The sequence below is a fragment of the Adiantum capillus-veneris genome, chromosome 18 (genome assembly GCF_014529385.1).
Source record: "Adiantum capillus-veneris isolate H3 chromosome 18, ASM1452938v2, whole genome shotgun sequence".
Lineage (NCBI taxonomy): Eukaryota > Viridiplantae > Streptophyta > Polypodiopsida > Polypodiales > Pteridaceae > Adiantum > Adiantum capillus-veneris.
In genome coordinates, this window is record NC_140948.1 from 78,539,250 (window position 1) to 78,565,389 (window position 26,140).

Sequence of the window (26,140 nt, forward strand, 5' to 3'; positions counted from 1 at the left end):
GGTTTAGGCCCCTTGGTCGGGGATCTGCAGGTTGGCTCTGTTCTTTAGTGGCTTGACACGTCAGCAGTTTATGACATTCCCCCTTCTTGAAAGAAAATAATCGTCCACGATTACAGCATATCTGCAAAACAATTCAAGTTAGCTCAAAAATTTCATAGGGACAATTAGTTTTCTCAATTCAGATTGGAGCTCTCGATATCTTTGGGCGTTGGCTTCCGAGAAAACCCTCATCCAATAAGAAGTCTCATTCTAGATTGGATCTCTTGATATCCTGGTCGTTGGCTTCCTAGAAAAATCTCATCCAATAAGGAATATTCGGTGGTTGGCACAACACAATGCAACATAAATGCTCACGTATGCATGTTACAAGACATAGAAACATAAGGTCGCTAATGAACACTCCCTCCGTAAATAACCATTCAGGTATGGGTCATGAGCTGTTCAAGGACTCCCTGATCACTCCTCCCGTAAATAACCTAAACAGGTCCCTCAAACTTAAAAAGCAATCTCGACATCAGTTGAGCTTGAAAAGACGACTGGCTTTCCATCCTGAAATATGCACCAAGATTAGGATTAGATTTCTTCCATAAGATTGTAGCCGAACGCATCATGGTCCATAAGCTCTTGAATAGTAGGAACAAGCCTCGACAGACAGTGTTTGTGTGGCAGTGATGGTAGCCCCAAGATATACCAATCACACTTGACCTCCAAGGTAATTGGTTCGAGAAGAGATACCTGTTGAGAGATGTCGAGAAATTTCAAGTTTTAATCTGCTAGGGTTTCTGTGGCAAGTATTTCAGGATACCCCACTTTGCCAAAAGTTGCACTCCGGAGAAAGATGTCAAAAAGCATGTAACTTTGGGCATAAATTTTCTTGAAAGCTTGCCAAGTCCTTGGAGTGTGTGGCTTGGTAGCTATAGACATCCACTAGTGCATGGCACTGCCTTTGAGAAAAAACAGCGGCTTGAAATATCTTTGATCTTTCTCTTGCAAGTGATCTTTATGGCTTATGCTCTGTAAGACAGCGATGAAAACGGGAGCACGCTCGATGCGCGATGAAGGGTGAGGGTGACTAATAAATCCGGGGTCGGGGCATGAAGCTTCTTGAATAAAATTTCCAGTGAGCTTTGAAAACGCCACTTTGCTCTGTCCGCTCTTTGGTAGGACTGGTATGCTTTCAGAAAAGCACACGCCTGAAGCTTATATACTACTATAACGAGGACTGACACCATGTGACAACTGAAAAGAATAGATTGAACAACTTTAAGCACTTCAAATAATACTGCACTCAATGAGATGCACGACACACGAGATGGAGAGTGGAAGAGTTCCACCCTGAGAGAACACTGGCCCCAAACTTTGGCGCCCCTTTTGGTATTTCTTTATATTGCTTGAACTCAGTACAATGCCGGTTCTTGGGCTTTTTACCTTCATCCAGAAGAGTGCCAGAGAATGAGCCCATGGCACATATTTAAAGGCCCTTGGCCTCTTAAAGCAGTTACAATGAAAAGCTTCAAACTCAAGCATTTGGCTCAAAAGCTGGCGCTGAAATCAGTGAGCGCATATCACGGAAATCCGTACACCTACCACGTCAGCTATGCAAATCGCATAAGTCCGTACAATCTGCCACGTGGCATTGTCAGTGCAATTCACAGACATCTGTACAGTTGCCACATTATCATCCCAACGCAATTTTGTGTGTGTGGGTCCTGCTTTATTTAATCTCTTTTATGTCAGTTGGGGCCCATCAGACGGGGTCCCATAAGTTGGTGGGTAAAACTTCTTCTGCTGCTTCTACTTCTTAGGGTTTAGGCCTCTCGGTCGGGGATCTGCAGGTTGGCTCCGTTCTTCAATGGCTTGACATGTCAGCAGTTTGTGACACCTCTAGCAGTTCATATCATTTTTTCAGCACTTTTATCCTTTTTCGGATATCCAGAGGATACACACGTGTGTATCATTTTGTCTCATAGGCTGACTTCGGCCTCTAGAAGACTTTAGTAAAGCTCTGTGTGTGTGTGCGCGCGCTCTTCTCTGCTTTTGCATGGCGGATATGCCATGTCAACCTGTAACACCTACCAGTGCATTTGACCCACTTTTTGGATGATTTGTCAATCTTAGATAATCCCTGTCTACCACCACGAGCTTCTTAACCTTAGCAGATGCATTGGCACACATCCATATTGGAGCCATTGCAACGGGTGTGGTTACGTCCTTACCTTGTAGAGTAGTGTCTCTTCTAACTCTCAAATTCACAGAGTGTGCACTTGTATCTGTTGTTTTTGATAGTTAAAGGGGTCCCCAAAAGTGTAGCTTGGGCAGCCTCTTCCAATTGATCCTCAAAACACCAACTCGTGTGGCAGTCGTGCCAAAGGTGCTGATGTTGATGAAAATTGGTACAATGGAAGACCTGATTCTTCTAGTGAGCTGCGCGACCCATGAGCTTTGTTAAAGGTCGAGAGAGTTCTGAAGTTTGCGACCTTTCTACTCGGGAGTCATTTTGTATGACTATCCTGAAACGTAGATTTTGACTAATATTGATTCCTGAGAGTAGTCGAGGCTTTCCAATCAACGAGCAAAGAAAACCGAGCTAAGACAATTTCCGAGCAAATAAGAGCAACACCCTTGACAAATTGATGCGAGTGCAAGGTATATGGAAGAAAATAATCATGGCATGCTGGATTCGACTAGCACCTCAACACAAAAGAGTCGTATGTCACAAAGTAGCAGAGGCTTCAAAATCTGTGTTGTGCACTTGCAAGCAGCCCTTGTTGTGGTGGATGGTTGAATGACCGTCCACATTGGCCGCCATGCCTCTTGATCGGGTGCAAAAGGTGGCCTTGACCACTAAATTACTGACGATCTTCACAAGCGTGAGCAATCTAGAGCTGGCACCACCTACTTCGTCTCCAGTGTTGGAATAAATAAATTAATCGAGCCTCATGCCTCGTGATATCAAAAAACATGAGCACCTCTTCAGATCACACCTTCTCACATTCTGTTTAAAGCACCCGTATGCAAACTAAAACAATCAATCACAACCACATACCGCCTCTCTCTCTCTCACACACACACACGCACACACACCTCCTCTCTCTCTCTCTCACACACACACACACACACACACACACACACACACACACACACACACACACACACACACACACACAATGTAATACTCAATCATAATGTCTCGGTTTTGTGCTAGACGACAACCTCTTCGGCATTCACATGGTATCAGTGCACGTCCTCTTCGGCATTCACATGGTATCAAGGCAGGTTTTATTGAGGCCACGAAGAGAAAGATGAATGGTATTCAAGTACTATTGGAGGGCCTTATGTAACACACAGGATGTTTGTTTAGGTCGGTGAGGGTGGTGCACATGGTGTAGAGGTGGCGAGAGAGGGTTGAGTGTGGAGAAAAAATGGTTGGTGGCTTTGACTTTGCTATGAGGTGGGATAACTATCGACAGGAGAAGAGTGGAGGGCGAGGAGGAGGAAGGGCGGGAAAATGAGAGGAAAGCGTGACGCTCCAAAGATGCAGGTCGCGGTGTATGAAGTTTAGGAAAACTTTGATGGCGGTCATGAAGTATTAGAGGCAGCGAGGAGCACATCGTCTGATCTGCATCTTCCGTGCAATTAATTGCGAATGAGCTCCTTATAGCTGTCCATGAAAACGAGTGCCTCTAGCCTCCTGGCGACCAGCTTCTTCATCTGCTTTCCCGAGAACTCAATGTTTATCTGCACTCCCAAATCATCTCGGCCCCGCTGAGACCGTTGCAGCTCAGCCTAATTCAAGTGATTAGTTGTGCTCCTTACCTCTCTACTCTGTGAAGCTCACTCGTAGTTCTCTACTCTGGGAATTCCACACCGCTCTCTAGCTAGGATTCGTCGCTAGCCATGGACTTGAAACCTGTCGAAACCAGTCCGCGCCGCCGCGGACCAGGTTGAGTAGGTTTTGCGATGTGTCTTTCACCAACAGAGTAATAATATATTGATCACAGCTAGAGCCAATTTGAGCAATTTTTAATATCACGATCTCTACTCTGTGAATCCCACGCCGCTCTCAAGCTAAGCTTGGTCATCGGCCATGAACCTGAAACCTGTCAAAACTTGCCCGCACCGGCGCGGCCCAGTTTGAGCAGGTTTTACTCATACACGATGTGTCTTTCGCCAACAGAGTTCTTATATATTAGGATCACAACTAGAGCCAATTTGAGAAATATATAATATCCTTATGAATCTGCTCATTCCTCTTAACATTTATATAAGGAAAAATTACCAAAATACCCTCTAATTTGTGAAAACTTCCAAAATTCCCCTCAAAATTCAAAAATTCCCAAAACACCTCCAATATTTTCTCACCAATTCCCAAAATGCCCTTCAGTTTTGTTAGGAAATAGGGCGTAGCTTAGTAGATAATTGAGTAGATTACTTAATGGAGAGAGAGAGAGAGAGAGAGAGAGAGAGAGAGAGAGAGGGAGAGAGGACACACGATATACGTGGTTCACCGAATGTGGGCTATGTTCACGGGAAAGCAGCAACTCAATGGCTTTAGTACTTCAAAACAAGAAGTAGATTACAAAGGGATTATACCCTTTTTGAGCTCCCGTCTTGCTTCACTCTCACTACCTCACACCCACCTTGTTTCATCAACTTCACACTATGAAATGTGTGTAGAAATGGCCTCCTTGTTACTATGTTTTATAAGCCAAAAGGGTTGCCCTCTCTCATGAGAGGCAGCTGTGTGTAGCCGCCCTTGTGTGGACAAGTCCAAATCGGACCCTCCAATCCGCCCATGTGTGGCCGCCCTTGAGAAGACAAGTCCGCCTTTGAAATCGGCCACCGGCCATTGACTTCTGACCATCGGTGAAACGACCGGCCGTTTTCCAATCACTTTTCGCAGGCCATCTGACCATAATATTCCGGCGAAGCTCGAGACTGGCCGTGAAAATTTTTGGTTTTCGGCGAATGATTTTTCTTCACCCACGATGGCTTCTCCTCATAACGGAGCCCTTACAAATGTGCGTTTTTAATACAAAAAATTACAAGAGGTAAATCAGGCTTCATACTTAACAATCTCCCACTTGGAGTCTGATCTCTACACCAAACGTGTGACTGCTTTCCATCCTGCCTTCTTATCTTGAATGCCAATTGAAGATGAGCAAAAGCTCAACTTCTCCTTGTTGACCACCTTTGGAAACATGTCTGCAGGATTTTCACTTGTATGCACCTTTCCTAGCTTTAGCTGTCCCTCTTCCAAAAGAGTGCATATGAAGTGGATATCTCACCTCAATGTGCTTTGTCCTTGAATAAAAGGCTGAATTCTTCGCAAGATGGATAGCGCTTTGGCTATCACTGTACAAGAAATAATTGTCTTGTTTGAATCCAAGCTCTTCTAAGAATCTGTGAAGCCACATAATTTCTTTGCTTGCCTCTGTCATTGCTACATATTTTGCTTCCGTGGTAGAAAGTGAGCACTTTCTGTACCTTTGAAGCTTAGCTTATCGCTCTGCCTCCAACCCTGAAGACATAGCCAGTAGTGCTCCTTCGAGTATCTTTGTCACTTGCCATATCTGCATCAGCATATCCTTTCAGAAAAATATCAGTTCCTTTAAAATACAAAGCATTTGTTTTTGTCCCTTATAGATACCCACTTCAGAGCTTGCCGGTGCTCTTTACTTGGGTTTTCCATGAATCTACTTACAACTCCCACTGCATGTGCAATGTCTGGCCTTGTCCAGACCATAGCATACATAAGAGAACCTACCACTACAGCATATGGAACTTTAGACATATATGCTATCTCCTCTTGTGTCTTTGGACACATTTTCTTAGTTAATTTAAAATGACCAGCCAAAGATGTAGAAACCGATTTTGCATCTTGCATTGCAAACCTTTTTAGTACCTTCTTGATGTAATCCTCTTGAGATAGCTTTATTGTCTTCTTCGTTCTGTTCCTTGATATCTTCATACCAAGTAGCACCGAAATCTGTCATTGAAAAAGATTTAGATAGATCTTCTTTTAGGTCTTTGATGTCCTGCATGTTAGCACTTGCAATCAGCATGTCATCAACATACAACATTAGGATGATGAACTTCCCCATCTCCCAAATTCTTTGTGTAGACGCAGTGATCTGAGTTTCATCTTGTGAATCCATGATCCAACATCCATCGAGATCAAACTTCAAGTACCATTTTCTTGATGCTTGTTTTAAACCATACAAGCTCTTCTTTAATCTACAAACCATTTTCTCCTTACCTTTTACTTCATACCCCTATGGTTGAAGCATGTAGATTTCCTCCTCTAAGTCACCGTGAGGGAATGCCGTATTTACATCCATTTGCTTGAGATTCAAATCATGAGTAGCCACAAGGCTTAATAACAAGCTTAATTGAGTTCATTTTGTCAACAAGAGAAAATATTTCATTGAAGTCAATACCTTTCTTTTGAGAAAACCCTTTTACCACAAGCCTAGACTTGTACCTTTTCTTCCCACCTTCTTCTTCTTTCAGCTTATACACCCATTTGTTTTGCAGTGCCCGCTTACCTTTAGGCAACTCAACCAACTTTTGTGTTTGGTTGCGATGTAATGAGTCCATCTCCACTTGCATGCTCTTCATGCATTCTTCTTTGGATTCATGATGCATAGCTTCTTCGTATGATTCCGGCTCTCCAAAATTTGAGATCAAGAGATGGTTGAGGATGGAACGAACCTTTCAGGAGGTCTACTTGCTTTTGTAGATCTTTGGTAAATAGGTTGAAACTCCTGATTAGGTTGATGTTGTTGCACATTGTCACCGTTTGGAGTCCTTGAGTCTTTACTGTCCTCAAGCTTCATGTACTCATCACCTATTTCTTTTGTTTGTTTTCTTTCCAAGTAATCTTTGTATATATTTTGTTCGTTAAAAATTACATCCCTACTTCTAAAGATTTTACCATCTTCAAGATTCCATAGGCGATACCCAAAGTCACTTTCTCCATAGCCAATGAAGAAACACTTTTTGGACTTTGCATCTAGCTTTGATCTTAGGCTTCTATCTATGTGCATGAAAGCCTCACACCAAAACACTTTGAGAAATGTATAATTCACCGGCTTACCTTTCCATGCCTCTTCTGGAACTCCCCCATCCAATGCCGTTGAGGGTGACCGGTTGATTAAGTACACAGACGTACTTACAGCTTCCGTCCAAAGCTCAAGCGGTAGGCTTGTATGTAGCCGCATGCTTCGTGCTTGCTCCATGATTGTCCTATTCATTCTTTTTGAAATCCCATTTTGTTGAGGTGTCCTTGGGGTTTTCTTTTGCCTCCGAATGCCATTGCTAACACAAAAGCTTTCAAAAGCCTGGTTGCAATATTCGCCTCCATTGTCGGATCTGAGGCATTTACCTTTAGTACCTATTTCATTCTCCATAAAGGCTTTCTATCTTTGAAATATGGAAAATTCACATCGGATTTATTCTTTATTACATAAACCCATGTTTTCCTAGTCGCATCATCTATGAATGTTACATAGTGCAATGAGCCACCAAGTGATGGTGTACTTGCAGGACCCCAAACATCAGAGTGAACCAACTCAAGTTTTTTATTTTTCTTTCATTTTCTGATTTTCAAAATTTTACCCTCTGTTGTTTTATATAAATACAATCTTCACAGAACTCTAAGTCCACTTCTTTCAAATCTGGTAGAAGCTTCTTTGATTGAAGGATTTGCATTCCTTTGGCACTCATATACCCAAGCCGATAGTGCCACACTGCACTATCAACTTCTATAACCGTACCACAAGTTGAAGGTTATGTGTTGATAGTACACAAGTAAAGTGTACCAACCTTTTCTCCTGTGGCAAACACCAAAGATCCCTTTCAGATCTTCCAACTCTTGTTTCCGAATGCAATGTTGTGACTTTCATCCTCCAATTGTCCTGTAGAGATCAAATTTTGAGCGAAGAGAATGAACATGCCTTACATCTTTAAGCTTCCATTCATTTTCGTTAGCAGTTTTTGACACAAACTGTACCTTTACTAACAATCTCACAAGCTTCATCATCTCCCAAGTATACATACCCAAAATTACCTTTGGTGTAATCTTGTAAATGCTGCTTGTGTGGTGTTGCATGGAATGAAGCCCCGGAATCTACTATTCAAGAATTAGACACATTGTGTAATGAGAGAATTAGAGCATCTTGCTCTACTTTACCTGCCACATTGGCCTCCGATGTTGGCTTGTTGTCTTGAGACTCCGACTCCCTCTTCTTCTTTGACCAGCAATACTTCTTGACGTGGCTCTTCTTGCCGTAGTTCCAATATTCAAGAAGTGACTTTGTGCGTGACTTGCTCCGCCTTGAGCGATCACGACCCTTTTGGTTTTTGAACCTCTCCTTACGCCTTCCTCTTGTTTCCACTAACAGTGAAACACTTGTTCACCTGAGCTTCTCCTTCGCATTTCCTGGCTTAGGAGAACATCCACAACATCATCAAACTAAAAGAGTATTTGTGCTAGAGGTAGAATTACTACAGCCATCACAAGACTGTCCCAACTTTATGATAGAGACGATAGTATTAGGAGAGCTCGCACTTCGTCATTGAAATTGATTTTCATGCATCGAAGTTTACTTATATTGGTGTTAAAGTCATTTAGGTGTTCTACAACTGAACCATTCTTTGCCATCTTTAGATTGAACAAGCGCTTCGTGAGAAATACTTTATTGGATGCCGATGGTTTCTCATAGAGGCCATCAAGTGACTTCATCAAGTCCTCCGTGGTCTTCATCTCCGAAACATTGAAAGCCACCGTTGATGCCAAGCTTAACCGGATTGTTCCCAGTGCCTTTCAGTCAAGGATAATCCATGCTTCATCTGCCATCGTTGCGGACTTTATTGCAAGACCGCCTAGTGGCAAATAAAGGTCCTTCTAGTAGAGATAGTCTTCAATCTGCATCTTCGAGTGTTAGATAGTTCTTGCCGTTGAACTTCTCAATCTTGAGCTTCCCTTCCTCCGCCATTACTCCCACATAATTCAAGGAATCCTTTCCTTGAGATACATTAGCTACGAGCAAACCATGCTTTGATACCAGTTGTTAGGAAATAGGGCGTAGCTTAGTAGATAATTGAGTAGATTACTTAATGGAGAGAGATAATTTTCACACACAAGAGATTATAGAGTAGAGAGAGAGAGAGAGAGAGAGAGAGAGAGAGAGAGAGAGAGAGAGAGAGAGAGAGAGAGAGAGAGAGAGAGAGAGAGAGAGAGAGAGAGAGAGAGAGTACACATGAGTTACGTGGTTCAGCCAATGTGGGCTACGTCCACGGGAAAGAAACCACTCAATGGCTTTAGTACTTCAAAACAAGAAATAAATTACAAAGGGATTATATCCTTTTGGAGCTCCCACCTTGCTTCACTCTCACTACCTCACACCCACCTTGTTTCATCAACTTCACACTACGAAATGTGTATAGAAATGGCTACCTTTTATAGGCCAAAAGGGCTGTCCTCTCTCATGAGAGGTAGCTGTGTGTAGCCGCCCTTGTGTAGATAAGTCCAAATTGGACCCTCCAATCCGTCCATGTGTGGCCGTCCTTGAGAAGACAAGTCCGCCTTTGAAATCGGCCACCGATCATTGAATTCGGCCACCCGGCCATTGACTTCCGACCACCACCGGCCAACTGGCCAAACGACCCGCCGTTTTCCGATCACTTTCTGCCTGCCGTCCGGCCATAATATTCTGGCGAAGCCAGTCTCGAGCTTTGCTTGAAACTAGCCGTGGAAATTTTGGTTTCCGGCGAGTGATTTTTTTTCACGCACGATGGCTTCTCCTCATAATGGGGGCCTTACAAATGTGCGTTTTTAATACATAAAATTACAAGGGGAAATCAGGCTCCATACGTAACAAGTTATTCCAAAATTCCCAAAATACCCTTGGTCTTGAGATTAAATTTCTTGAAAGATGAAAAAATTTGTAGCTTTTCATAAGAAGATTGATTGTCTATCAATACAAGATGCTAAAACTTGACTTAGGTCTGATACGTAGGCTTTGGAGATGAATTTCTTCATTATTTTTAGACATATTTGCCCTTTTTTGCGAGGTAATTTGTGACAAATTACATGCTAAGCACTCAAAAACGAATCTTAATTGTCAAAAAGAAATGAAGATTATAAAATGTTGAACAATCCAAACAAAATAGATACAAGGGTATTTTTGATAATTTTTAAAATTTGAGGGGTATTTTGGGAATTCCACAAATTAGAGAGATATTTTGGTAATTTTCCCTTTATATTATATAAAAAAGGCTCTAGCAACCCGGGAATGGTCCATGAACCCTTTCTTGTGGTTGCTCGGCTTCTCCAACCCAACGACGGTGACGTTGCCCCATACTGGAATTAGTTCGCGTCGGTGCGGATTGGTTTGGAGTAGTTTCACAAGGGTCATAAGAAGGCGTACTAAAGCCGATTTTATTTTTAGAAAAAAAAACTTCATAAGTACACATTGCATAGCTTTTATTAGTTTGTTGTGAGAGAATCTATCAAGATTTCAGTGATCAAAACATTTTTAAAAAATCATAAAGACACATTCATCTGCATGTGGAACTGGCACTTCATGCATCCAGGCATGAAATCTATGTGTGTGTGTGTGTGTGTGTGTGTGCAATTGGGGGTGTATGTGGCGAAGCTTCAAGCCTTATACCAAGAGCCCTAGGCAACTCTTTTGGCAAGACCATACAACTCTCTCAGTCCAAATGCAATCACCTCCAGCTGTAGAGGGGGTATATTTGATACTAATGAGTTTTTTAAATGTTGAGCCAAATATCTCGCTAGTATTTTAATGATTTCAATCAAGTTTAATACATTCATCAAAATTTCAGTGTAGTTTTAAGTGAAGAAAAGTCTTATGTGTTATATTTGCCAATTGAAATTGTATGTCTCATACCTGCGAAAATTAATTACTGAAATCATTATGGCATTTCATTATGTAGTAATGCAAGTGGTTGTGGTTCCCAAAGACGGGGAAGGGCTGACTTTACTTATAATCTCCCTAGAGTGATCAAGTTAGTTCAGTGTATGTCACCGATAATTTTGATGATTCTTATAATCATATTGATGAGAGTGAGAGTATAGAGATTAGGTTGGGTTTAGTGGTTCAAGATCCTAGGCAAGAAAAGACTTTGGAGCTTGTCCATGTTTGAATTGTGAAAGTTAACTTAATGAGTGATGTCTTTTTTTTTTTCCTTGTAGTGTGATATACTATCGTGCTTTTAGTGCATAGATGCGGACCACTCCCTCCACTTTACATTGCAGAGAGTGCACCCGAATGTTTTTTTCCTTGTTGATCTAGGCTTTGGGATCATAGTGTGTTTTGCAATATCTCCTTATGGTGTGCAATGTCGCTTGAATTATTTATTTGTCATACTCTACGATTATCTCTTTTCCCTTATCACTTTCGAAAGTCTCTCTGGTTCACAAATAGCTTTATTGAGGGCCTTGCTCGTTTTTTTCATCGCTCAAAAAAACTCACTCACCATTTTGTAAGACTTGAGTAGTCTTTCTGATAGTATTTTGTGTGCATAATACTTTTAGTGTGTGAGCACTAGCAAAAACTGAGTGTTTTCCTACTCAACCCAGCTTTATGTTTTTATTATCTAGGCATGGTTTCTGCTTTAAACTGACTTAGCGTTTTGCATTTGTCAGCTTCTTGAAAATGCCAGTCATTTCAGGTTTTTTCAGGAAGTCAATAAACTGCGCAAGCAACATCCTCTTCTTGGGCGTGACAGCTTTTTGCAAAAGGTAGGATGCTAACAGAGGCATTTTTTTGTACTACTGTACTGTTTTATAGGTGGTAATGGATAACCCAATCACTTTCATAGCTTTTATTGCAGTGGACTGTAACAAGTTTGGATGATTCCGTGCAGGGTGATGTGACATGGCATGAGACCAATTGGGAAAATCCAGGAAGTCATTTTCTTGCCTTTACGTAAGTTTTGGTTTCGTCGCAGGGTGCGTGCAGTTTGGAAGTGCATGCAAACCTAAACCTTAGGCTCTGAGAGCCGAAGCAACATATAAAGGAACTGCTTGGATGGCACGCTTAGTACTCCTGTGCTTTTTTCTTTTGTGTGTTTTCAAAGGAAAATAAGCATGGGTTACTTGTTGTGTATCTCATATATGGTTGGTCTTCTCCTGAATTCCATATTGAATTGATAAATAATTACCTTATTATGACACTAGTTTTCATGGGAAGGAGGAGAAGGAAGAGGATTTATATGCAGCCTTTAATGCACATACCTTCTTCAATAAAATTTCGCTACCTGCCCCACCTTCAGGAAGGTCTTGGTATAGAGTGGTATGATTTCTTTACAGTTTTCGGTTCTTTCAGAATGTTACGTAGAATCCTGCAGGAGTTTCAAGAGAAAGTCTGTGAATAGCCATCACAGAACATCATCTCTTTGTGAATGGGTTCTAACATTTTTTAAGGTTAAGTAATTAAATAGTAGTTACACGAAACATTGAAGCAAGGTGCACGTTCATGGTTTTCACTTGTAGAAATCCCTTAGGCCTTGATGATTTCATGCTCTCTTGGTGCAGTTTCTCTTACTTAAAGAAAAAAACAAAAATTGTTATGATCTGGGGAAGGTAAATGTGAGAGGGAGGTGGGGGAGGGGCAGTCTTTGTCCTTAGGTGAAGTCTCTCCTAAAACTTTTTCCAAGACCGCTTCATGCCCATAGGCTCAAGATTAGTTGAGTACTTAGGGCTTCCTTTTCAGCATAACTGAGGAAAATTGTCCTTCCTTGTATGTGTGAGACCTCCTCTCTTTACATCAACCTCCAGTTTCACAATACTTCCCATTGTTAATCTTAAGGCTTAGAGACAGCTACACTGTGCAGGAAAGCATGGGCTGGCAAATTACACAATATGACTATGTTGCAATATGCTTGTGTGAAAGATGTCTAGGATCAAATGGGAGGGGTAATTGAAGTGCTACTCATTGCAGGGCAGCATACGACGAGAATGTTACAACACTGTCGTAGTAGCGTAAAAGCATGTGAAGCATGTGATGGTGGAAAGCTATTTGTGCTATTATTTAGCATAGCATAGAAATAGGGGCATGGTATTTTTGTTGCAAATTTAATGAAATGTGGCTGATTTTTCTTAGGGGCCCAAAAGAAAATTGCCAGAGTTAGTATTTTCAGGTTGTACTCTTAAAGAGCTATCCATTTGGTATATATCATGACAAAACATCAATATATCTTTATATAAAAAGCATGGAAACATGTTTTCATAGTACGTATACATGGACACCAGCTATGTCGACACCATTACATGCTTTTACTCCGTATATACTCGTGTGAAGTAAAGGGATGGCTTGAGTCAAATAGGAGGGCAATGAAATACTTGCTATTTTATATGCATGAAGCTTATGAGAACAGATGGGTTCAAAAGCAAAATCCTCCCCTCTGAAGTGGGTTCAATTTTCATTCATGAATGTCTTTAGATTGATTCAAACCTTCCATCGCCAGCTGATGTGATAGAGGATGGAATTCAAGTAGAAGGGGAGACGTACAACATGGCACCATTTTCCACCATTGTTCTGTTGGCAAAGCCCTGAACTTTCGAGGACCTTCACAATCTCAGGCTTGGACATTACAACAGCTCAGGTAATTCTTTTCCATTTTATGTGGCAGGTATTGTTTTGTAGTTTCTTTTCACATGGTGATGTAGCATTCTTCTGAAGTGCATGAGTCTCATATGAGCAAGATCGGGAAACATCAATGGAGTTTACGATTACAAACTTGCATCATCACCATGTATGTGTATAGAGAAATAGAAGTGCTGGTCTCACACGCTCTTTCGCATTTTTACTTTTCTGTTTCCCTACTGCAATTAGGCATTAGTTTATTGATTTTTCATGGTTGTTTAGCGTTTCATATTTGCATCATAGGTTGACACAAATTTTAAGGATGACAATCTTCCAATACATAAAAGCAACATTGAAGATACTGCAAATTCAGGCACATGTCAAATGCCTAAGTGATTGACGAAATTTTGTCTTCTTTTAGATACAAAGGTGTACCTGAATCGAAAGGTTTTGTGCTTACTAGTTCAAATATTTATAGGGCAGTACAAAATAGCATTAACTCGTTTAATCATTGGTTTGTCAAGAGAGCCGATTAGTTTTTTACTGCAATACACCGAACTTATATCTAAATGGCTTAAGGAAACCTTTTTGCCCTCATTATCACAATTACCCTCTCTTGCTGTTCAGACATGTGCTCTCATTATCACAGTTGCACCATGTCTAACATATTTGTTTTCTGCTCTTCTCCCATATCCTCTTGATGTGTGCCCTATGCGAGCACAACCGCTCGCCTTGTGTGTTTACTGTGAATCCATAGTTTCAATCAAGGCCATTGTGAGAATTTGGCTCTAGAGTTGAGCTGTCTTTGTGATGCCTTCTGCCAATTTTCCAATCTCTCTCTCTCTCTCTCTCTCTCTCTCTCTCTCTCTCTCTCTGTGTGTGTGTGTGTGTGTGTGTGTGTGTGTGTGTGTGTGTGCGCGCGCGCACGCGCGTACACTCTAGAGGTAGAGCATTATATGATGTTGCCACTAACAACCTTTAGCCATTTTTTCAATGAGGACTCTGAGAAAATAAACTCATCAAAGAAAACTAATTATTCACATGGTGTTTTTAACTATGCAGACATGCGGGTGTGGATGCAATCCCGTAAAACTAGCTGATGTGATCAGATTGCCCCAAGAAAAACTGTGCAGACATACTCTTGGATATCATACTCCTATAATAACACAACCATTAATTCAAATTAAGTGCAAATTCTTAAATCTTAACTCAAGAAGTAGAATATTATTTTCACAATCTATGGTACTCCAACAAAGCAATACACAACCAGAAATTAACAGGCTTAAAAGATGGATGGCAAGCTCCCTTAACTTCAAATAAGAATCAACAGGTCATCAACTTTGTTACACTATTTATTGTGATCTTTGATGACTTAATTGTTCCTAGTAGTCTTTTAAAAACTACATGTCAACAGCAAGCTTAACATCAATTTCTATTTTTGATGACTTCAAGCTTAACATCAGTTTCTATTTTTGATAAGTATAATATTGGTCTTCCCATGAAAAGTTATTGTTAGTTGAAAAACAAGATAGTAAGTCGGTCAAATTGAAGGGAGTTTGTGCCAATTACACAAATATTGAAAATGGAAGTATTTGGCTAAATATTGTTTGGCATTCACAAATTCTTTTGTATGACGTAAGCATTATTGTTTTCTCTGCTTTTGCTAGTGCCACCCCCCCAAGTTTGAATTGAGTGAGCTTAAGGAGGAAAATTTGAATAGTGAGCTTAAGAACCGAACGTCTCTAATTGTGCCCTTAAAAACACAACACAAGGAAGTATTAGTTAGTATTTCGTCTTGTTTATAAAACTCACACAAACTACATGGGTTTGATATTCAAAGGATTACTTAACTTCACTAATCTCCCTAATCTCGTTGATTTGACTTCATACCCCTTGCAAATATGTCGCTAATGCCATGGGCTTTCTCATGTTGAAGTACATTTCTATGTAATCACAACCATTCAAACTTCTCCTAAAGTTAGTGGTAGTACCTAAGAGTGAATCTTCCTTTTTATTAGTCTTTTTGATTCCCAAACTATCCTTCAGTATTGGATCCCATTAAATATAAAAAGGTCAACAATTTCATGGTGAAATTTTTTTTGAACAACAGTATAAGAAAGTCTAACACTATGCCCCCCTTGAAGAAGAGGTTTCGTCCCTAAAAACAAAAATGGGAATCTCTCACAAGGCACCAATGTTTTCTCTTTGAACTATCTTCACTAAATCTTTAGGTCTATCCTTACACTTATACTAAATCCTTTCCATTATGAATCTTTTTTTAGTTGCATGTTCTTGGTGCAATAGATATTGTTTACAATCAATCCAAAGAAATATGGAGATATGAGCAACAAATCTTGGTCTACTCCACTATTATCATAAGAGCATCTCTCTCTCTCTCTCTCTCTCTCTCTAAAACACACACACACACACACCACCCCTACCCACTATTTTCTTTTCAGTTCTTTGTACTTTTTGTACCCATACCTGGTATTAGATTCACCACATGTAACCTTTTGGTCTCATAGGTCATTTTGGCCTTTTGAGGACATTAATATTACTTTTCACTTCATTTCATTTCATCTCTCTCTCTCTCTCTCTCTCTCTCTCTCTCTCTCTCTCTCACACACACACACAAACCCCTCTTTGTTAGTTGTTGGAATAGTTTCTATCTTCTTCATGTGGCTCAGAATAGGCTCGAAAACCCTTAGTTTTGGCTTGTACATCGTAACCTTATCTTTTCCATTTTCTTGGATTGAGGGAAATTTTGAGGCCCAATCTTCTTGTCTCGTAATGAACAACTTATCCACGTGTTCTTGGAGAAGGTCCTTTGCTAACTAAATCTTTTCATAGCAACCATTGTAAAATGTGACCTATATTGATACCCATAAATGAGCGTAAACGTAGAAAAAGATATGATTAACACCCTCAGTTTGTCCATCTCTTAAGCGACTTAGCCTTTTTCACCTTACACTTTTGGCAATGTACATTGCTTATGTAGTGCATGCATGATGGTATACAGTTCTTGAATACATCATAGTAATTTTACTAGGCTCTGTTTAAAACCACAGGCTAGCATATATCCACAATAGTTAGAATAGGATTGGGATATAACATTTTCTTAATCTTTTCAAAGCTACCCTATTGCTCCTCTTGCCAATTAAACGATGGGTTTGCAATGACTATCTATACCCAAAAAGTTTTTTTTGGAATAAGGAGATTTCATCTAGATTCTAGAAATCTGACTTATTATCCTTGTTTGAAATGATACTTGATATACGAAACCATGGATTGCACAAATTCGCACTTGCTCTTTTTAGCATGAAATGGATGCTTGCATAATTACTCAAAACAATTATACACGATTCTCCTTGAAACATCTATGAATGAGGAGGTCCATCAGAAAACCATTTAGAAATCTCCTTAAATAATCCATAAGAAAATGTCCGTAAGTGTCATGAATGTGGCTAGTGAATAAGTCAAAAAAAGGCATGGTTGGATACTTATATTGCTCAAACTTGGTTCAAAAATTATATATTAGGAATATTTTACATACTGATTCATTCCTTATGGTGTCTAGACCAAAAATCAATCTTAGTTAAGGAATTTTTCCCCTTGTAGTTGAGCAAAAGTCTCATCAATCTTAGGTATCATTAGTACTATCCATGTTCATCAGCAGGATAAGACAAACACATGGAGAAGAACTAGCTCACTTAAAACCGTAGCCATGATAGCATGTTGAGATTCCACCGCTGCGGTAAGATGAGATGATATGTTAGTTTATTAATGGACTCGTTGTCTTGAGAACATCAACGCTACAATCAATTGATTATTCAAGAACTCGGGAGGTAAATAATCTAGTAATATGTGTTGGAAATAAAATTCCACTTGATTAAGCTCATCACTTTGAGATAGAGCATCAAAATGAATTTCAACATAAGAAGTAATAGATGGGTGAGACAAGCAATGACACACATTAGTATCTGTTATTCATTTTTTGCTTGTAACAACTAGAACTTGATTATAGAATGAGGTGCATCTTTCTTCTAGTAACCAAGCACAATTTCCATTGGCATCAAACTAGAGTGAATTATGCCAATAAGTCATTTTGAGGGATGTACATAGGCAATATGCCACTCATGCCCAAGTGATGCATCTGCTCTAGACATAATTTGGAAGTACAATGTGTAGTTGAGAAAGTTGTAAAAGGACCCATGTCATCAATAAAAAATCTTGACCTTCTCTCCAATGACAAACACATTCATACTAACAAAACTCATGTGAAGCTGCCATGTGTTACCACATTGAAAATTCCAATAAGCACTCATGAGTTCCTCTTAGCGAGAGATTTTAACTTGAGAGAACATTGTAGAATCATCTAACTGCATGAGCTAGATGGTATTTAAAGCTTGTCCTTTGCCTTTAGTATGTTGTCTATCCTTGTCCTTCGATTTATCATGCTCTTTGGTCTTGAATAGATCAAAATCATGATGTTATGATTGTCCAATATAAATTTCTTTCTTTGCCGCTCAAAATTTGTAGCAAATAGAGATCTTCTTGGCATACTTTGGTGGGGCTGTGGGTTCTATGACTCAACATCTATGTCAAGTTATTCTCAATGAAAAACCTACTAATGCGTAAAAACTTGAAATGATTTATGTGAAAAGGGTTTATCAAAGACTAACTTTGAAAATTTCTATTGCCATCACATGGGAATTACAAATATCATGCTAGCAATGTTGGCCTTTGATATATTCATCAAACTTTCCATCTATACATGTGAATGGAGATATATGTTCTTGATAGGCTTCATAGATAGAATATATATTTCTCTCCTTTTAGTACGTCTCTATCTCTCTACTCCCCCCAAGTGAGTCTAGTATGTCATCCCCCTTACTTATAAGTTTCAAGGGGCACTCTTAGGGCGTTTACGTGGTATGGTAATCTTAATTCTATGTTCAATCCCCCATTACTCTTGTAGGGGAAGTTGTTCTCTCAACTTTTTCATCTTTTTCTATCCCTTGATGCCCTTGATTTCTTATGTAAATAAGACTTCTTGGATGCATTTTATGTTCTACATTGCAAAACCAGTTCTGCATTGTGTATACACCATTGTCTCCTTATGTTTACTTAATTGTGAGTGCTAGTTTGATTTATCTTCCATAGACTCTAACCAATGGCATGAGAACCTACGAGATGCTCAATATTTACTAATAATCATAGTTCCATATTATTATCGCTTAACTTTAATTAGCACCATCTATCTAATCAATAGTGAAAGTACTTGAGCTTGGGCGTGCTGTTTGAAATACTAGTGACCAAATACCCTTCTTCATTACCTAGCTAGTGACTATGTAAGATTCTAGTTTTGCATTAGTATATGAGGGTTTTTACTTATCCCCTTTCTAATTTCTCACTAGCATTCCATTAGGTACAAGCTCTGGTTACTTTTCTCATTGAATCATTTCTTGGGTCACCTTCGGTGAGTGCACTAATTAGAATCCCCTTATATAATGTGTGTTTGGGGTTTAATTCCCCTTCTTTTAAATGCTTGAATGAATAAAATGACCCCTTATTTTAGGATTTTTTTTCAAGATAAAATATAAAACCCCTTTTATTAATATATATTTGTTAATTTTTTTGAAATGTTTGCATTTTGAAGCCTCTCTTGTTGAACTCATGGTACATTAACATGATTACATAGTGCACCCTCTGAGGGATCACCTTGATCTTATGTTCATTTAATGGTCCTTTGGGAGAACTTTCCAATTGAGCATCGTTAATTTGATTAATTTTTTAATCTTCTTAAGTGATCATTTATTGGTTTTCCCTCCCCTTCTTCATAAACCAAGACTTGCCTCACCACTAATACCGTCACTTTATTGGTGGTGTGTGTAGGCGTAACACTCTCCTATTTCTCTCATTTGAAGCCTCAATCTTTGATTTGGAGTTGGTTAGCTAAGTTAAGTGTCCCATTAATCTCAAGCCTTATGTGTGTGCGAAGCTATGTTAAGCAAAGACTAAAACGACTTTTGTGGCTCTCCTCACACAAGAGGCCCAAGTGTCCACTTCACGAGGCTATTAAAGTTAAAACCACATTGGGGGGTGAGATCGTGCATTCAAAGGTCTATTTTGGACATGAAACTTTGACAAACATTGAACTTGGTGTTCAATTGGAATTCAAAAAAATTCTAGAGCCTTGGGACTTCATACATGAGTGAAATTCCCTTCTTTATTTGAAGTAAGTCCGTTAGAGTAGAGTCCCATGGGCATTATTTTTCACTAAGATATCTTATAAAGGGGCTTATCCCACAACTCTTACACAATCCCCTAATCCTAACTCCTTCTAGGAAGACACTCACACATAAATAGTGCAATGTTTTTTATAGACAAGGGGGTAGTTCACATTGTTGGGAAAAGGGAAGTATCACAACAATAAAATAGCTTAATGAGGAAAAAGAAAATTTTCGGTCTATACGTGTGTGTAGTGATAGCCGTTTTTTTTTGCTATCCAAATTGCCATAGTGAGCTACCTCACCCTACCAAAATCACCCAAACATTGTGGTTATCCCTACCATTTCACTGTACATAGGCATGTGTGAGTTAGGGGACTTTCCTCATATTTTCTAAAAAACCCTTAATTGACTAGTCACTGGGTTAGTTGAGCCGAAAAAAAATAAAATTATATTAATGTCCCTTTGTGTGTAAATATTTCATTGTATATAGGGCCTAAATATAAGGATTTTTTCATAATTATTTTGATATTTATTTCTACTTAGGTGCGTGTTATATATGCTATGTACATTGCCTCTTAATTACCACAATTTTTCTTACCATTTTTCATACTCTTTATTCCATATAGAAATACTTTCATGCAAGTTTCTCTTATTTTTGGTGTAACTCCACCTAACAAAAATCCAAAAAAACTAGTTTTATTTGTGTGTATATATTTTCACTATTGTGATTTTTCCCTTCCTACAATTATTCACTTTTACTCTCATAAATTAGAACACCAAAATTATTCATCTTTTTATGATAGCCTCATAATGAGAGAGATTTATTTTGACCTCTTTATATTTTTTCCACCTATATTATTTATATTTGATATGTACATATTTTTTAGACAACTCAATATTTGATTTCCTTAGTTGTACTATTCACTTATATCATGATCTCAACAATATCTTCAATTATAGACCCACAAAATAAGGTCAAGGATATGTGGCATGCATGCATGCACTATGGAGGGCTCACTCTTAGAGGCATTTAAAACAATCATCCAAAGAAGGACCCCACATGGACTTTATGCAGTGGGAAAAGACAGTCGGTTTTCTTGAATTTTTAAAAGTCACTTTCTCTCTGAATTTGAAAAGGTATTATAAACAAAAGTTGTAGCTCGTGGACTGAACTTTTGCCTTAAATTTTTTCATATTTTTTTGAGCTATGGTCTGTAAGCTATGATTTTATTGGTGGACCCGAGTTTGCCCATGTCATGCAGCCACACTCCCTCTTCCACTTTATCATTTTTCTCTTTCACACACACTTCTCCACTCATCATCCCCATCTCTCACACCTCTCCTCTCTGCACCCTACTCACCTTCTCCTCAATCTTGAAGAATAAGAGAAACCATGGTAAACTCATGCCTCCTACACACACTTCCATTCCATAATTGACCACCTAGTCTCATTTTTCCTCCTCCAAATTGTTCATATCTATCAAAAAAACCACAAAATTTAGCCTCTTCTCTTTAAAGACAGCATCATGGTGATTGATTACTCATCTTCAATTACCGTGGCTCCCAAGGAAGGTCAAGAGTGGAGAAAAACATATCATTAAAGTTAGTGGACTGTTAACAAGCGTCAAAATTGGCCTTACTCAAGACACTTGGAACATCAACCTTGTAAGAAATTATCTTTTCTTACTTCTTAAGAGTTTTTCTTCCTTATTGGTATCCTACATGGATACTCCCATTGTAAATATCCATTTCCATTTGTAAATTAATAAAAATACTAACTCTACTAATGTACTAACACTAACCCACTATGAAAAGTACTATCACCTCCATTTTTCTCCTCTCTTTTTTCTTCATCTATCCCCACCAACTTCTTGATAATTCCAAGAAAAATAGATAAAATTCTGAAAATTCAACCCAATCATGTTAGAGGAGTAACCCTAGCCCTCAAATTGCTATCAAAGGAGGGTGTAGCTAGCACAAAAGAGAGAAGCCATAAGCAAGAGCACTATTGCTATAGCTTGAGAAGCCAAGCTCAACCTCTTGAGTGGAATCTCATTGACTCATGCATATGTATGTGTTGTATTAGGGGTGATTAGCAAGGGAGCTCTATGCCATTGTAAGAGAGTGTGATCATTCAATTGAGAGTAGGAAACCTATCATTTCTCCTACTAGTGTAAGCCCAACATTTGCTGAATTAAGGAGGGTGAATTTGGACTAAGCATGGATACTTTGTCTCCCAACCAACGTGAAGTCATGGACAATAATGATGTGTAAGTGTCTTGGTGTTTTATTTAAGTTCTTGATAGCTTGTCTCCGAGTGTAATTATCAATTTAGCCATAAATCCCACATGCTGTAAGAGGCGATAGGGTGGAGAGGACTCCCCTGGTCTTAAGACAGTAATTGGGGTGGATTTTCTTGTGATGTGTTGGCGGTGTAATTTACTCAAGCTACGTTGAACGAAATACTAATCTCACTTTGATTGGTCATGACAGATTTGTAAGAAGGCATTAGTGCAACAAGCACCCCCTTCTCTCTCTTACATATATATTTGTGTTTGCTTGATCACTACCGATACCTTTCAAAGCAGCCTGAGCACTATTTCTCTCTCTCTCTCTCTCTCTCTCTCTCTCTCTCTCTCTCTCTCTCTCTCTCTACGCGTCCTAGTTCGCATCCAAAACTAGGTGGTGCCCCAAATTTGTGTAGGGTTAGGTTGTGGGTTTGTGTGTGTGTTTGTTGTTTTTTCCAACCCCAAACCAATTGAGCAGCACGGGAGCCTAGAAGAGTGCTTAGAGGCCACTCTTCTTGTTGCTCGCCCCTGAACGCCTCAAATTGGTGTCCCCACTGAGGATGGCTTGTGTATCTTTTTGTGTAGGTTCAACCTTTAGCATAGTCAAGTAGTTTGCATGAATCACGAGAATTTGTATGATCCTTTCATTTCCATTGTAAGGCAAAAGATGCACTTAATTGTTAGTACTAAGCTGTAATTTCAACGAGTAATTCGTAGAATTTTGGGCCCTCTTAGGCTGGCCGAGATAAACGCATCAGTAAATCCCTTTATTTTGCTTCTCATTAGGTACGATCTTAGTTTGGACGTCTATATTTTTGTTTTGTTTTAAGCATTAAGTCATGCATAGACCATGGATAATGGCCCAGGAATAGAGGTTTTCCCCTTCCATTTTACTCCACACGTTATAATAAACTTTGCAATTAGTAGGAAGATCCATTTTCAACAACGTATGGTGTTCATGTTTGGTGCCCAAAGAGTAGGAGAAATTCTTGCATCACCAAACCTTGTCATCTTGCCTCTTGCTGATTATCATAGATCATTTGATGTGCATATTTTTATTTTATTGTAGAACAGATTATAATTTAGAAAACATTATTGCGTAAATCCTTTTAAGTAAGAAAAAACAAAGACGTGTTGTTACTTTGAAATTGATCCAATGGAGGCCCAACGCCAAATGTCCAGATATTCTCTTTTCTTTAGAGAGCCGGGAGAGGATGCATAATTATTTTTAGCAAATTTCAAGATGTTTTGCCGTATCTAGAGGATAGTAACAGATCAAGAACGTGTAGAAATGTTTAAGGTGGTCCTTAGAAAAGATGCTAGCACTTGGTTTGACTCTTTGCCTCAGGAAGTTAAGTGGGATTACACGGAAGTTGTAAATCGTTTCAAGCGATACTTCTTTGATCCCCAAAACACTCAAAAACTATGGCAAGACATTGTTTCTCATAAGTAAAAATACTTAGATGACTACTACTTGTACAAGCAAGAGTTTCTACGTCTTTGGGCTCTATGGATACAAAATGTTGCTAACCCTGGTGATGGTGCATAATTTCTAAAGAAGGAGAGATTTATAGCTGGACTCTTCCCTGATCTTGAGGTAAAGGCGGAGGCGGGTACACCTGCTACCTATGATGCACCTAAAACTAGGGCTATTGAGAAGTATAGAAAACTCAAGTGCCTAAGGGAAGAGGTTCCAATAAAAGGTCTTAGACCCAAAGGTAAGTCACAAGCATCAACAACTAGGAAGCTTCCTGAGGTAACGACAGAAGTGATTGAGAAGTTAAATGAATCTTTAAGCAGCTTGTCAATTTACCTTGTACAAGTTGTGGGTCCAAAGGGACAAACAAAGAAAGCCGAGGAGAGAGAGCCACGACCTAGGAGAGTCTTGCAATGTTGGAATTGCGGAGAGTCTGGACATGGGATGTATAATTGTCCTTGGCCCCATGGGGAGTCAGGGAGACCTAACTTGAATTACCCAGTGATGAATGCAGGTGAAGGAATTGGTCAACAACCAAGGCTTCTAAAAAGGCCAAATGGACCAAGACCACCTCTACAAGGGGTAGAATGAGTTCCACCTTTGCCAACCCCAAATGTGCATGTGATAGAGGTGACAAATTCAAATGAGTTTGACATGGAAGCAAATGGAATTAAGCGTGGCCAAGGAAAAGGTAAGGAGAAAGAAGGAGTTATGTCACAAAGTGACAATGGACGAGAAAAGAAGGCGAAGGAGACCAAGGAAGTTAAGAGGACTCGACGTCGTATCAACCTCCAAGACTTCCCTCTTGGACATGGTATGGCTCCATACAACCTGTTGGAAGACATGGGAGGTAAGGGTCCTGATATCTCATGGCCTCAATTTCTTGCATTATGCCCACAAGTTAGGAGGGATTTAACAAAGGCAGTTAGCACTAGGAGAAAGGTAAAAGAAAGTGTGTCTGTTGTAAAAATCTCACAAGCTGAAATGAATGAGGATATTACACTTGTGCTAGATTGTTACATCAAAGGAAGATTGGTTAGGAAAGGTCTAGTGGATGGGGGTGCACAAATTTGCATCATGACAGAGGGACTCATGCAGAGACTAGGCATGCACATCCATGAGACACCTGAAATCAAAGTAAAAATGGCAAACAATAGCAAGGCTAGGTATGTAGGCATTTGTAAAAATGTTTTTGTGGAGGCCTTTGGCATTAAGAAGGCGGTGGATTTCTATGTTATGTCTACCAAAGGAAATGGTTACCCATTTATCCTAGGAAGACCATGGCTAATGAAAATGCGAGCTTTGGAGGATTGGGAGAGTGGAAAATTAATTTGCAGGAATGACAATCATAAGAAGGTTGTCTTCGACATGAAGGAGCAAAGCCAATAGTAGGTCCATGAAGAATCATCACAAACTGAGATGGAGGAAGGCTGGACCGATAGCACTTCAGAAGAAGAAAGTAGCGGCAGCATTACTGAAGAGGAGTCTTCCATCAAAGTCATGGGGGTAAGGTTTAAGCCAAACAACCAAGAGACCTCTTGCCCAGGTTTCGAAGAGGTAGGTTCCCAAGAGAACCAAAATGTGAAAGATGAAGGAATGCTAGAAGGTATGTTGTCTACAACACTTACAAAGGATGAAAGAGAGGAGTTCAAAGGTGTGTTAAGGAATTTCCTAGGCTTTTTGCTTAAGATGACACTGATATGCGTGGGGTAGATGCTGTTCAACACAAGATCGAGTTGAAGCTAGAGGCCACTCTTCTTGTTGCCCGCCCCGGACCGCCTCAAATTGGTGCCCCCATTGAGGATGTATATGGGATGTATAATTGTCCTTGGCCCCGTGGGGAGCCATGGAGACCTAACTTGAATTACCCAGTGATGAATGTAGGTGAAGGAACTAGTCAACAACAAAGGCTTCTACAAAGGCCAAATGGACCAAGACCACCTCCACAAGGGGTAGAAGGAGTTCCACCTTTGCCAGATCCAAATGTGCATGTGGTAGAGGTGACAAATTCAAATGAGGTTGACATGGAAGCAAATGGCATTAAGCGTGGCCAAGGAAAAGGTAAGAAGAAAGAAGGAGCTACGTCACAAAGTGACAATGAACGAGAAAAGAAGGCGAAGGAGACCAAGGAAGCTAAGAGGACTCGACGTCATATCAACCTCCAAGACTTCCCTCTTGGACATGGAGACACCTGAAATCAAAGTAAAAATGGCAAACAATAGCAAGGCTAGGTGTGTAGGCATTTGTAAAAATATTTTTGTGGAGGCCTTTGACATTAAGAAGGCAATGGATTTCTATGTTATCTCTACCAAAGGAAATGGTTACCCATTTATCTTAGGAAGACCATGGCTAATGAAAATGCGAGCTTTGCAAGATTGGGAGAGTGAAAAATTAATTTTCAGGAATGACAATCATAAGAAGGTTGTCTTCGACATGAAGGAGCAACACAAAGAGGAGCTCCATGAAGAATCATCACAAAGTGAGCCGGAGGAAGGCTGGACTGATAGCACTTCTGAAGAAGAA

General features: G+C 39.7%; 1 protein-coding gene across 1 annotated transcript in view; it reads left to right on the forward strand.

Annotated features, from left to right (window-relative positions):
* The window catches only part of LOC147435922 (isoamylase 3, chloroplastic-like), a 205,298-nt gene extending 191,274 nt beyond the window's left edge, over positions 1-14,024 (forward strand). The window contains exons 21-25 of the mRNA XM_086488826.1: positions 11,678-11,773; positions 11,899-11,960; positions 12,212-12,326; positions 13,476-13,638; positions 13,923-14,024. Of these exons, the coding sequence (XP_086344952.1) occupies positions 11,678-11,773; positions 11,899-11,960; positions 12,212-12,326; positions 13,476-13,589 (387 nt within the window). The 3' untranslated portion in view covers positions 13,590-13,638; positions 13,923-14,024. The remainder of the gene's footprint in view (positions 1-11,677; positions 11,774-11,898; positions 11,961-12,211; positions 12,327-13,475; positions 13,639-13,922) is intronic.
* Positions 14,025-26,140: the final 12,116 nt, after the last annotated feature.